General features: G+C 40.2%; 1 protein-coding gene across 4 annotated transcripts in view; it reads right to left on the bottom strand.

Moving 5' to 3' along the window:
- Positions 1-1529: 1529 nt before the first annotated feature.
- ORC5 (origin recognition complex subunit 5) overlaps positions 1530-15019 on the bottom strand; it is a 75368-nt gene continuing 61878 nt past the window's right edge. For 3 of the 4 annotated variants that reach the window (XM_074827842.1, XM_074827849.1, XM_074827843.1), the window contains 2 exons: positions 6849-6961; positions 1530-3240 (listed from right to left, as the gene is read on the bottom strand). In XM_074827842.1, the coding sequence (XP_074683943.1) occupies positions 3195-3240; positions 6849-6961 (159 nt within the window). In that variant the 3' untranslated portion in view covers positions 1530-3194. Of the gene's footprint in view, positions 3241-5168; positions 5235-6848; positions 6962-15019 lie in introns of all 4 variants that reach the window. The other variant, XM_074827844.1, reaches the window with a different exon arrangement.

Genomic DNA, 15019 nt, shown 5'->3' with positions numbered 1-15019 from the left:
TATCACTGATAGGAGTCTTTCAAAAAGGTCACAAAAGTGCATCCAATGTAAGGACAGTGGTTCAGTCTAATGGATCCTCAGTTACTACTGCTTCTCCAGTTAACCTTATTTCAGTCAAATTAACTACATTCCACAAAAATCTGTATCCTCATCCTTTGGATTTACACTGGAAATGATCATCAGGCTAGTATGGAAGAAATTACATTGAAAAGAATGTCAGCAGCACCAAGTTTTCTCAGTGCTTATTTTCTAAGAACCTTACTTCATGTCTTCTACTTTGTGCTCCAAATTTCAGGCTGGGTAGTTTTGAGGGTCTGGTCTGCTATGTGGGAGTGATAGGGTTACTGAAAAGGTAGAACAACCAACAGAGCACATTTGACACAATGCAAAAGGGACGTTTTTCCAGATGCAACCTAAACCAGAACTTACATGACTGATTTTGTTCCTCACTCAAACACTGTCAAGACACATACTAAACATCAGTTCTGCAATACTCATGTTTAGTCCTTTCCATCTACAGTGCCTGTCTAGCAGCTATAGGGAATTAAGTCTTGAGCTGGTTCTGGTCTTGATCTCTTTCTAGAAAAGCTATGGTAACAGTGAAAAGAAAAATCATCTGTATTTATGAGCTCATTTCTAATAATCAATTGAATTTTAACATTGAAACAATACACTATTTCATCAAGTACTGCTATAAGTAACTACGTGTGTTTATGGATCCATATTGTTGAAAAACTAAGATTCTGGAATTAATTAAACCCTACAATACTGAGCTTGGGCCAATTTGCTATTATACTAGAGCAAAAGACCATCATGCCTGGTTCTTCCTTTTCTGTTTGAAACCTTTGAGTTCACATCTCATCTCCTGTCAACCCCCATCATAAGCAGCATTAGAAATATTCCTGAAATGACCATGCACTAAGCCAACTGGTAAAAATCCTATTCATATCCTTCCCATAGGAAGAAGATATAAATGCTGCCTGAAAATGTCTCTAACATGACCAAATTTATTGTTTAATGTGTGTATCTGCAACTATTTTTGAGCATTTGTGGTATTTTCATGGAAGTTGAGTGGAAGTGTCATATTATTCACGACTTGCTGTTGGTAGTAAAGCTTCCCCAAGAATTGTTTCTTACTTCTGCTTGGTAGGTGCCAAGGTTTTCAGCCATCCTGACCGCCGGGGAAGGGGAAGCTTCACAAGATGGCACTGTCCCTCCCCAGCAGAACTGCCCTGACCCACTTTGCTGAAAGCTGTAAACAAGGCTGGCTGCAGAGTTTTTGAAATTTTGTGACTCAAGAGTTGTAGCACTTAATAAATTAGTATCAGTCCCATCATGTTTCATATATCAAATTATAATGTAGATCAAATATCATATTTGTGCTGTTGCTTTACATAGACTTTACATGAACACCTCAAACCTTCTTTCCTCTCCAACTTTCAGCCCTAGGTAGTCATACAGGAGGTTCACAAGAGCTGAGCTCTCAGACCAGCACTAGCTCCAAAAGGGGAAGACACTGTAAAGTTACGTACACCTTACATACTTTTTTATTAGTAAAAACAAAAGCAGGTAGTAAACATTTTGAAACAGGTTATGTATTTGCACCCAAGCACTTCAGTAAGCATGATAAACGTTGCCACCTCATGGACAGGTGCAGGGTTTGATTCAGCTCAGCGGTAGGAAGGAAAAGGAATCACGGAGATGACTCATTGCTGCTCCTTCACACTCTCCTGAGGCAGGAAGTGACAGCTTGGCCAGAAAGATGCTTTTTGTTGCTTCGATTCACCTGGAACTTGTTCATTTGGGTCTGGATCCAGGAGCTTGGCTACACACCCACAATCGGGGGCGGGGGGGGGGGGAATCAAAAAAAGCTACACATGTTCCGGGTATTTGACCATCTCCAATATCAGAGCAAGGTGGGGGAAAGAATTACCATTTTTCCTTGGAAAAAAACGTAATAGTCAAGATAGGACATGGCCCTGTCTTGTACTGTTAGTCAAAGGCCAGCATTCAGGAGTAAAAGATCTGAGGAAGAGGCTGTGGGACCTGAAGTTTTCAAGAGTTTGACAGAAATTATCAGATTCATGAAGACAATAATCCCTAACTGGACCAGGGGATTTTAATTCCCCATAAAGGTAGCAGCAGTTGGGAATCCTCTACTTACAAACTGGAGACAAATGAATTGTTATTTATTCCACTGTGTATTTCCAAAGCTAAAGTTTTATGTTATAACACCACATTGATTATTCACTATTCTGCCTCTTTTGGGGAACTGCTGCAGGAATACTCTGTCACCTGTTGAATTTCTCCCTTTCTGATGGAAAGGCAGCTGTGCCATCCTCCTCTACAGGACAAATACTGTTACAAAAGCCATTACACAGTGTGTATCTTAAAGTATGTTCATTCCAAACAGCATTATAATTAGCACTTAATATAACTGGATGAGCACAAAAGGACTATAAAATGTTTAATCAAAAATAACACCTTTCAAATTTGACATTGGGATACAACTTTAAGAATCCATAATTTCTTAAAATAAAGCTTTGTAAAAATATATTCATAGTCAACATTTATGAATGGTCTGAAAAAAAAACTATGGTGAATAAGAGTTTCCTATCGTGATCTCCATATAACAGTGTAACAGTCTGCCTACATACGACTGAAGAGAAAGAAGGATTTATACCAGCTTGATTTTAAATATGTTCCTATGTTTATTATATTTTGCTACTCCACTTTCCTAAAATGGTGGCCTCAGGAAAAGCTGCTTTGGCAGGCAATTGCAAAGATTCCTGTGGAGAGGAAGTGAAAAGACTGGGCATACAAACAAGGGCTGCTGCCATGTTCAAAGCACTGGGGAGAGTTCATAGAGCAAAATGCAGTCCTAAGTAAATGGGTTTCAGGCAATTTCAGTGTTAAGATAACATCATTAAGAGTAGAACAGATTGTGCTCAAACCCTGCTGTTTATAATTAACACATTGCTTCCAAATACTCCGGGGTCCCTGGTAAATAGTCCTCTGCTCAGATCCACCCAGACCAATCAGAGTATTTTCATCAGGTTCCATGCTGGGCCAGCACCTGTTTGGACAAATCCAAGAGAGCCAAAATACTCTTCTTTCTGGCCAGCTAAGTAGAGAGATGAACACAGCTTGCCTTAGTCATTGTCACACTGTCCATATGGCTGTGAAGCTTGTTTTCATAAGAAATCGTACAAGTACTTTATTATGTCGAAGTTCACGGTCCTATAAACAAAAACACGGTATATTACAGCAATCATCTTAACAGTGCTAAGACTTTAACCTGTTTGGAGACAGCACATGTGGGACATTCTGCACAATCAAAATCAAGCTATATCCCCAAAAGAAATACAATCAAGGATGAATGAATTTTTAACTTCTAGTGTTATTTACAGTACCCGTCTTCTGATTATTTAAACTTTGTAAGTCTAAAAAAGAAATAAAGCAGCTTTCTCGTAAAAACTGGAAGATTCTTATTTTGATCATTAAGCAGTAAAAAATATATCAAAGTTAATAAGATCATATTTTCATATGGTAAACATGATATACTCTAGTTGGTGATGCAAAGCAGCAATCTTTCATGCTATTGAATGTTTTGTTCATCTTCCAAACCACCTGTTCTAGCATGTACTATGTAACTCCTTCATCTGTACTCATTTGTAGTCTGCATTCTTTCAGTTTTGACACTAGTTGACCCATGTTCATAGCTAAATTTGAAAAATCCAAGAATGCCACTCAATGGGATAGAAGATTTTAATGTATACTTTTGTACTTTAATGGCAGGCAGAATGAAACAGCAGTAGAATAAAACATATAATTATTTTTTTGTCTCTAAACTCATTCCGCTATACAATCTAACACTCAGACTTCGGGGTTTACTGTTTGAATAAATAACACAAATTACTGCATATAATGACAAGTATAAAAGTTTTTTTTTTTTAAGTATTCAATGATGCAAAAATAACTGCTCATAATGCTAAGGGAGATTAACTGGCTGAATGTCTTATTTGTTAGACTACAATCATTTAATATTCTCTGTTCACACATCATCTGTAACCCACTTTTTGAAAAGTTTCTATAAAACTTCATATTGGGCAGATAAAAAGTTCAGAAATCCCCAGGATACATAACAAGAAATATTGTGCTTGAGTCTACTTAATAATCCAGTGAAAAAATTAAAGAAGTTAACTGCCCTTGTTATTCATATGACATTGTGTCACTCAAGAGAAGTGCTTTAGTCTTGTAACTAAAGCTTTCAACAGAAACAAAATCACACACTCCAACAAATGCTGACCTTATCAACTAAATGAAACAATCATCCTGTCATAACAACTGGGTTCATTAGAGACTGTATGAAAAGACCTGTTACATTCAAGAAACATTAAGAGATCCCTACTTCAGCTACAGAAAATTTATGAACTTAGGTCTGAAATTCTTAAAAGAGAAATCAAAGATTTCTAACAAAGAAATGTCTAACCTTATCTTCAGCTAAACACATAAATACTATGTGGTAAAAGCATAGGAATATCTCTGCAAACACTGAATGTATGCAACAGAACAAAGCCAGACATGAGGTTCTGCAGTACTAAAGAGAGACTGCATGGCCAGCAGTTATGAAACTAAAAACCATCAGGAAGAGACACAAGTTTTTTACTCTTTCCCAAAAACAGGTGGCTTTTGCATTTTTAAAAAAAATGCAAACTTCACTTTTGCTTAAAAAAATACAGAAAATGAAATGACAATCTGAACAGCTTGAACAGTATTGGGGAGGGGAGAGAGAGAGCGCATCATTTTCTGTCCCACGCTTTGCACTCTTCAGCTTTCTATTAGGAAATATGTCAAATAACAAGGCTGAGATGGTAACAAGGCTGAGGTATCTGAAGATTTTAGGAACTAACAAACTTATTTTGGTACTACTAAAATAACAAAGAAAAAATAATCAGGGGATAGGCTGCTTATTTGACGTGTATTTTGGTTGAAATGGCAAAGTAGTTCCTTCTCCGCAATAAATATAACTTCTCCCACGAGTGGTTAAAAACTACAGGCAGCTGCAAGACTACTGCACAGCTAGAAAATGAAATTTCTTAAAGCACAGAAGATCATGTCTTCGGCCTGTAGCTAGCCCCATCAAGACAACGAGGAAGCTCATTTACCATGGGTTCATAAAGCCTTGCATCTTTATGGATCTTCCTCCTTAAAGATTTAACAAAGACTGTGGGCTGGAAAAGATAATAAAAAAATGTAACAAAGGAACAAAGCAAGAAAAAGAAGGGGGGGAGGGGGCAGAACAGAAGTAGAACAGGCCAACTTTAAAAATCTGTCAGGTCATTTGAACGGCCCTATCTAGGCAGTATATAAACATTTCCAAACTACTTTGGCTGGGGGTGGGGGGAGAACTGCTTTCTTCTTTATAACATGTAGGAAAAGTCAGTCAGGAGATATATACACACACGCACACATCTGACCTAAAGGGAAGCAAGCCAAAGCACTATACCATGCACTGAGGTTTGAAGTGATAGTATCTCCAACAACTACTTTCTGCGGTAAGCACAAGCTGCATAGCACAAGTTTTGGTCCTGTTTTCTGGCCATCTCTACATTCCAGCAACTTTAATGGAGTCAAGGATGTTAAAGTTGCAGGGAGAGGGCCATTATTTCAAGTATCTTAATTCAAGGACCCTCAAAGTCAGTACACAGTTTATGAACTTGTCTCTGTATTCATCACAGGAGTTAGAGCAGAGACAAGAACTTGCGGATGTTTGTATACACAATGATCCATGTTGCTGAGCAGATGGTCTGCTGTACTTGGTACCAGTGGGAGCTTTTTCAGGGCATCATTCACGAGTGACTTTATTGCTGGGAATAGGAAATTGACATAGTAAAGCCATGGAGGTCCTGGCAGTGTGGTCCAGCCAGGCCTGAACCAGATGAAGTTTCATTCTATGGCCTGTCCAACTGCAAACTGAAATTAGTGTGTCTGTGAGTGTTACTGATAAAGCTATTGGGCATTTAATAGCTCAGGAGAGCGAGATGTGCACTGAGGTTATGGGATACAGTCTACACCACAGGTTCCTCTGAAGTCCCACATTACAGAGAAGAGATGGCCTTAAGAATATTTCTCATCCTTTTCACTACATGTCATTTCTTGGCTCTGATCTGGCTCTGACTCTTTATCCAAGACCTGCTAATAAACTGGCTGCAGCAACAGGTGTGAGGTAATGCTGTTGGCATTTCATAAAAACGAGACATAGGCTTGACTGTTGCTTATGTATTGCATGCATTTCTGTCTGTAACATCATCATCTCTCCTGATGGACCTGGAACTGTTCTCAGACTCCAGAACTGAAGGCTCTGAATGAACAGAGATATTGAGTTACCTACATTCATTAGCTTGCATCAACTACAGATCACACAAGATAAGAATATGCAAAAGAATTCTTATAACCTATGTAGTTTTTATGTTGTATGTACAAACACTGGTAAGAACTAAATATTTCAGATTCAAATATCATGATGTGCCTTTTGGTAATGAAATGGACTGACATTTTAGAGCAGTATTTTCACGTGAAGTCCCTGACCTTTATTAAGCACAAAGACAGTATATTACTATAACACATACTGCCACTGTAACATAAATTTTTTTCAAAACAGGATTGGACTATACTTACCTGAAGTTCAACACTTCTCATAAATAAGACAAATCATTCACTCGTTCTTAGAAAAATCTATAGATTTCTATTCTGGTTGGCAGAGAGCTACAGACTGAGCAAATACTGAGTTTGAAGTCTCCTTCAAGTCAGCACATACAACAGTAAACAAACCCTAATAGGCTCACCGGGCAATAGCTCTGATGAAGTCCAGAGATACAGTACATTTATATCGTGGTCCATCAAGCTGGTCGTTATGGCCAACCATGGATAACAGCTGCAGAGTCACAAGAGAGCTGATCTAAAAACAAGAGACATTAGTAATGTCAGTCATTTTTGCTAAGAAAAATGTGGCCTTTTTTTTTTTTCCATTTGGCATCATTCCCATATTTCTCTGGAGAGCCAATCACACTTGCTCACGGATTTTCACGTAGTTCTGCAGCAAGCAAACCCAGGAACACATATACATTTTCACCATTACATTTTCAGCACAGGCAGTGAGAGCCACAGGCTAAACCCTTCATCCTTTGTATCAAGAGTTATCCTGGAGTTCTGATCAGAGAGAGAAAGGCAATGTGGGGAAGACGAATAATAGGCATGAGTTGAACATTTTCCAAATCTCTACCTGACAACCAAGAGAGATTTTGATTTTCTTTCTTTTATACCCAAAGACCTCCTCTTGAACATTCCCACTCAAAGTTGGGAGTACCATGGGATAAAGCCCCGGACAGAAGAGGGGCCCAAGAAAGTTGGTTAATATTCAAGGATCACCTCCTCCAAGCTCAGGAGCGATGCATCCCAACGAAGAGAACTTCAGGCAAAAATGCCACGAGACCTGCATAGATGAACAGGGAGCTCCTGTACAAACTCAAACAGAAAAAGGAAGCCTAAAGAGGGTGGAAGCAAGGACAGGTAGCCTGGGAGGAGTACACAGAAACTGTCCAAGCAGGCAGGGATCAGGTTAGGAAGGCCGAAGCCCTGACAGAATTAAAGCTAACCAGGGACATCAAGGGCAACAGGAAAAGCTCCTATAGGTATGTCAGTGATAAAAGGAAGACTAGGGGAAAATGTGGGCCCTCTCCAGAAGGAAACGAGACACCTGGTTACCTGGAATATGGAGAAGGCTGACGTACAAAACAACTTTTTGGCCTCAGTCTTCACCGACAAGGGCTCCAGCCACACTGCCCAAGATGCAGAAAGCAAAGGAGGGGACTGGGAGAATGAAGAACACCCCCACTGTAGGAGAAGACCAGGTTCAAGACCACCTAAGGAACCTGAAGGTGCACAAGTCCATGGGACCTGGCAAGATGCATCCACAAGTCCTGAGGGAAGTGGCAGATGAAGTGGCTAAGCCACTATCCATCATATTTGACAAATCGTGGCAGTCCGGTGAAGTTCCCACTGACTGGAAAAGGGGAAACATAACCCCCACTTTTAAAAAGGGAAAAAAGGAACACCCAGGCAACTATAGGCCAGTCAGTCTCACCTCTGTGCCCAGCAAGATCATGGAGTGGATCCTGGATCCTCCTGGAAACTATGCTAGGGCACATGGAAAACAAGGAGGTGACTGGTGACAGCCAACATGGCTTCACTAAGGGCAAATTGTGCCTGACAAATCTGGCGGCCTTCTATGACGGGGTTACAGTGTTGGCGGACAAGGAAAGACCAACTGACATCATCCACCTGCACTTGTACAAAGCATCTGACACTGTCTCGCATGACATCCTTGTCTCTAAATTGGAGAAACATGGATTTGATGAATGGACACTCGGTGGATAAGGAACTGGCTGGACGGTCGCACTCAAAGAGTTGCGGTCAACAGCTCGACATCCAAGCAGAGAGCAGTGACAAGTGACATTCCTCAGGGGTTGGTATTGGCACCAGCACTGTTTAACATCTTTGTTGGCAACATGGACAGTGGGATTGAGTGCACCCTCAGCAAGTTTGCCAATGACACTAAGCTGTGTGGTACAGCTGACACACTGGAGGGAAGGGATGCCATCCAGAGGGACCTTGACAGGTTCAAGAGGTGGGCCCATGCAAACCTCATGAAGTTCAACAAGGCCAAGTGCAGGGTCCTGCACGTGGGCCGGGGCAATCCCAAGCACAGATACAGATTGGGCAACGAGTGGATTGAGAGCAGCTCTGCAGAGGATTCAGGACTATTGGTGGATGGAAAACTGACTATGAGCCAGCAAAGTCCACTCACAGCCCAGAAAGCCAACAGTATCCTGGGCTGCATCAAGAGAAGTGTGGCCAGCAGGTCACGGGAGGTGATTCTCCCCCTTGAGACCTCACCTGGAGTACTGTGTCCAGCTTGGGGCCCCCAACATAAGGAGGACATGGGGACCAAGAAGATGATTAGAGGGCTGAAGCACCTCCCCTATGAGGACAGGCTGAGAGATTTGGGGTTGTTCAGCCTGGAGAAGAGAAGGCTCCAGAGAGACTTTATAGTGGCCTTCCAGTACTTAGAAGAGGCCTACAGGAAAGATGGGGAGGGACTTTTTACAAGGGCATGTAGTGATAGGACAAGGGGTAATGGCTTTAAACTGAAAGAGGGCAGATTTAGATTAGATATTAAGAAGTTGTTCTTCACTGTGAGGGTGGTAAGACACTGGCACAGGTTGCCCAAGAAGCTGTGGCTGCCCCCTCCCTGTCAGTGTTCAAGGCCAGGTTGGACGGGGCTTTGAGCAACCTGCTCTAGTGGAAGGTGTCCCTGTCCCTCACAGGAATGGCTGGAACTAGATGATCTTTAAGGTCCCTTCCAACCTGGCTGGAAGATTATGTTCTTAAAAAGAGCAGGTCGTGAAAGGAGAGAAATTTGCCTACAAACACAGATACAGTGTCTTGACAGAGCCACTGATTATTTTACCAAAATAGCAGTGTACCAGTGCATTTTTCACTATCTTTGTTCCTCCAAATGATGACCATGGTATCACTAAAGTGTAGTTGTGGGATGTCACTGCTGGGTGCAGCCAGTCTGTTCTGCCTCAGTTAGCAAAAAACACTGTGGTGATTCTACTGTCTCCCTACCCGCTCCTAGATCCCAGGGGAAAGAAAGAGGTAAAAGCAGAAAACAAGAAAAATTTTCCCTGGCCTTTGCTATAGATGCCACTGACAATTCAAGGCAACAAGGTCACATTCTGTGAAGAACTGGTTTCTGACCACAGTGCTACTTTTCAAAAAAAAAAAAAATCAACCACCAAAACCCATAAACCAGCCAACCATGACCTACCTCTGTGTAATGATAATAGCATAGCAAGGAATTTCTGAAGAATAAATGTATCAGTTCAAACCTTCAAGGAAGCACATTGCTATAAAAAGCAGCAGCAAGTTCTTACCAGCATCAATAAAAAAAAAAAACCCTAGCTCAGTAATAACCCCACTCTTTTGCTGAAAGTGAACTCAGTCTTCAAATTTGTGAAAGTGCTTGCAGGAGGTAGGCAGAATTATTAGTTTTCCCTTAAGTGGACATAATATAAAAAAATTACACCTACCTGTGGAGAACAGAAAAAAATTACAGTCACCAAGAATGAAACAATTTTTATAACAGCCCGTGCTTAACTTTCTTTTATATGGCATTAGGCCACAATAGTTTGGATGCCATCATTCTACAAAGTCTTTGGAGTTTGGTTAAGGAATACTGGCCCACCCATATTCACAAAGATAAATTCCATTTACTTTCACATCTATAAACTACATTAAAGAGTAGCACATGATTTACAAATTCTTAGCATTGACTGCATTTAAAACTGAACTCAGTATATGGTAAATGGCTCAAAATCCAGTTCATGAATCACTTTGAACATATCACTGAATTGGGTTCAACCTCAAACTTGTTAGGTGTTTTATTTTCTTAAAATACTCATGAGCTTAAGAGCACATTTTTCTACATTCTTCATTCAACAAAGTCCTTATTCAGTCAGTGAAGATGCATTATGGAGTAATCCGCTATAACTTCTATTTTACACCCCAATGCACCATTACTGGCCAATCACTTCTGCAATACATACTTGCAGCTGGCCTCACATTCAGAAATCACCAATGAAGGAATGGCAGGAGGCTCCTAAAAGCTCCCCATAAGCACAGCAAAAGCCTAGATAGTTTGGAGCTGGACCCATCTCAGTTTTATGTGGGATGTAAAAGGGACCTTGCTGCTGCATTACAAATGCTCCAGCAATACTTTTAACAACTAATTGTAACCATTTTCTTTTCCAACTAGTACCAAATGATATGTATGTAACATAAGGTCTGCAATGTAAAATTCCTTAATAAAGGCTGATTCAATAAATCTGAAATAGCATCAGACTAGCCACTATGTTTCATTAATGCTTTTGACTCAAGACATTAACTCTAAAGATTCAATATACAATATTACAAGACAAATGAAGCTATTGATCATCAGAATAACACAAACTTACTTTGTAAGTTGCAACCCTTTACTAATTTCTTTTACAAATCCTCTATTTATTTATCTTAATAAAAATGTCATCACAGGGAAGCAAGTGCTGTGAGTCCTGATCCTGAGATTGCTTAAGACCACTGAAGTAGAGAGAATTGCCGTTTTCAATTCATGTGGCTAAGAAACAGTTTTATCTCCAAAGAGGTTCAGTAGAAACAAAGAGAAAGAACACATATCTAAAGGGGAATAAATAGGGACCAGCTTCCCTGCAGACAAACAAATGTTAGAAGCTAAAATACCTAACTTGTGAGTCTTTGGAGTGGAATTCAAAACCTAGATGCCTAGACTGTACATGGAGAAAGGCAAAGATCTCTGAAGGACAAATCCAAAAGCCTACACGCTGAGGCCACAGCAGCCTGAAGCTCTGTTTGCACAGTTTTTTCAATGGGTTCAGGGAGAATCAAAAACAGCGAGAGAGTTCTGTCACCCCAAAGCAATGACTTCATCATTTTTTTCTGCTTTATACAATATAGCAGGACTCTGCTGCTAAGTCAGCCACAGAATTGGGCAACACACAGGGTTTTTTTTGCAATAAATTGCTTTGTTAGAAGAAAAGATTCAATTGTGGCAGATGTGGAATTAAGTTCCTCAAATATTTTGTGCTGAACCTATCTGTCTAGACCCAATTAATAAGACAAGTGTCTTCACCAAATGGTTAAGAAGTCTTCTAGGGCACAGAAGGTTCAATTTCCTCCTGACACAAGAGGTTTGAGCACCTCTTTGCTGAACATCTAACAGCTAACTGGGGTGGGGGTAGAGGAGGAAGGAAGAAAAAGCTTTGTATGGTATTAAAATATTACCAGATCTAACTTTTATTCTAACTGCTTCTGCAGCTTAGCTATTTTGCATAAAACTGTATTCATATAAATAGTCTCTCTGTGCCTACTTAGGGCATTCACCTGGTAAAGCAAGATATAGTGAAATGAATTGGGTTTAAGACCGTATTTGTAGCAAAATTTTAAAAATCACCAATTTTCATGTTCTGTTAACTCTTTAGGTCCCAATGCAACCTATAACTTAAGCATTGAAAAAATGTTACTACTTGAAAAGTTCAGGTGTTGTAGAACTTTGGAGACAATCTGTTCTTAAATGAGATACATCAGAAAGTTTGAAACAACTGGAAAAACACGAATGCAATGTCAAACTAATTGCACTTAAAAAAAAGCTTTTCAAAGCTTTTTTTTTTTTTTAATACCATGGCTTCATTATCACAAAAGCTTGGGAAAAAACATCTGGCAAGCACAAACTAGAAACAAGCCAGAAAAACTGTGTGGGTGACGTAAGAAAGAATATTTATTGAGAATCTTCTGAACAAAAGAAATTACAGTTGGAAGAAATATTCTAAAGCTATTCATAAAATTACAGCTAGATCTGGTAATTATTTAATACCAGCAAAAGTGATTAAGTAAATGGAATTTTCTACAGGAATAACAAAAAAATCTGAAGTTACTGATCTGAAAGAACAGGTATCACTGGTATGTTTAAAAATAAGCCATGACTGAGCTTTCTTTGAAATATATTTGTGTGAGGAAACTGCTGCTGAAAGCCTGGATGCAAGGGGAGAATAATCATAAAAGCACAGCAGAGTTGCTGCCAGTAGGAAATGATGGCTCAGATTGCTTCTGGGGATTCACTGGTCAAATATGGACATTGAAACCTCTGGAAAACACAAGAAACCCACAAGCCATCCTTAAAGGCTGGTTTTTTTCCTATCAGCCTGGACTAACAGATGGGCCTTGCATCATTCCCCAAGCAGACACAAGACCGGCTTTGTCAGCACACGGCTGCATGGAAGGGAGGAGGATTCCAGAAGTGAGGGCTGTCTGCTGAGAAGGGCCAGGCTCTTCCAGAGGACACCATGAGAAGCCAGAAAACATTCGCGGAGGTGCAACACATGAGCAGAATTAGGACCACAGATACAGGGAGACACAAGGTTAGTTTGGGTAAGCAACGATTGACTATCACAGGAAAGAGTCTGGACAAAGTGTGTGACACCTCTCAAATCCATAGTATAAAAGTAAATGATGCTGACTATTAGGAGGAAAAAAAAAAAGCGCTGTTTCCTCAGAGATGTGATTGAAATCTCACCAGGTGGTACATTTTAAACTGGACTAGAAAAATATTAATGAAAGACTAGCAGCAACAATTACAAACTGACAGAGATATACTAGATGATCTGCAAGGTATTTTTCATCTCTACAGTCTATAATCTTCACGATGCAATGTTAATTGTAACTCTTCAGTCCCACTTACTTTCACCCACAGCTTTTTGATTCTGAACCTCAAAACTATCAAGAAATTAAGAACTTTCCTTACTAAATACCATCAGACAATAGTACTATATTCTTTCAGTCATATTAAAATTAATACGCACCCTAGCACTTTGCAGCACCATCATCACAGGGCTCTTAAAGCAAACGTGCAGCTCACTGCACTTGTTTGAAACCCACCACTGCCAAGAGTTACATTCACGCACATACTAAAACCACTGCTATGCAACAAGGCAGTTTGAAAACCAGATGCCATTTGGAAAAAACATTTCAGTCAAAATGACTGCCGCAATAGTCTCCTGGAGTTAAATTCAATGACCCTAGTACAAATTATGTGAGCCTGCTCAAAACGATTTCAATCAAAATTATAGCTAGAGTACGCTCAGTAGGTCAGCCTTGTTAGAAAAGCTTATACAGAAAGGTAACAATAGAACATTACAATGATACATATTTAAGCCAGCAATTGATCAAAACTGTTTTTATAAAAAAATATTAAAAATAAATCAACATTTTTCTGAATGCTTAGATTTTAACACTCAAGTTTTGATTCTGAATTATGTTTTGTGTACGGCTTTTAATGCATGGGAAAAAAATACAACAAAAGGGACAGCCCTCCAAACATCGCCTTCCAGTGTGCAGTTAAAGCATTCATTACTGTATGCTTCAGCTAGATATTTTACCTTCTTCTCAGCTTAAATTAATCCAACTATTTTAAACTATCTTATGAATGTAGTTGAAATGTTTCTGACACCAACAGGCAGGGGTATCCCAGTCACAGCCTCGGTGGTGCTCCACAGACAGCACTCTATGCCCTTCACTTTGGTAACATGCACACAGGTGGCCATATAGGATGCTACAGTACATGGCAAACATAGTGACCCAGTCTGCTTTGCAAGCCTTTTTCCTCTATGAATCATAGCTCATAGAATGGTTTGGGTTAGAAGGGACCATAAAGATCATCTGGTTCCAATCCCCCTGCCATGAGCAGGGACACCTTCCACTAGACCAGGTTGCTCAAAAGCCCCGTCCAACCTGGCCTTGAACACTGCCAGGGAGGGGGCAGCCACAGCTTCTCTGGGCAGCCTGTGCCAGTGTCTCATCATCCTCACAGGAAAGAATTTCTTCCTTATATCTAAACTAAATCTGCCCTCTTTCAGTTTAAAACTGTTACCCCTTGTACTATCACTACGTGCCCTTGTAAAAAGTCCCTCCCCACCTCTCCTGTAGGCTCCCTTTAAGTACTGGAAGGCTGCTCCTTCCCCAGAGAAGGGAAAGGTCTTCCCAGGGAAGGTCTCCCTGAAGCCTTCTCTTCTCTAGGCTAAACAACCCCAACTCTCTCAGTGTGTCCTCACAGGGGAGGTGCTCCAGCCCTCTGAACATCTTCGTGGTCCTCCTCTGGACATGCTGTTTGCATTTGGTGTCTTTCTTTGTCCTATATCAGTTATTTATTGCATTTCTCTTACATAAATATTACTTCATTATTTTGTGTTGACTCTCCAGGACTATGTATGTTATTTCTTTATCTGTAGTAATATACACCACACTTCCCAATTTTTAAGTAATTTCTGCAGATCTCATCAACAGATTGACAACACTTCACCGGAAGACTTCATCAGACTGGGTCAAA

This window comes from Strix aluco, chromosome 5 (assembly GCF_031877795.1).
Source record: "Strix aluco isolate bStrAlu1 chromosome 5, bStrAlu1.hap1, whole genome shotgun sequence".
NCBI lineage: Eukaryota > Metazoa > Chordata > Aves > Strigiformes > Strigidae > Strix > Strix aluco.
Note: the sequence above shows the minus strand (reverse complement) of the source record. Positions and strands in the feature narration are given on the sequence as shown.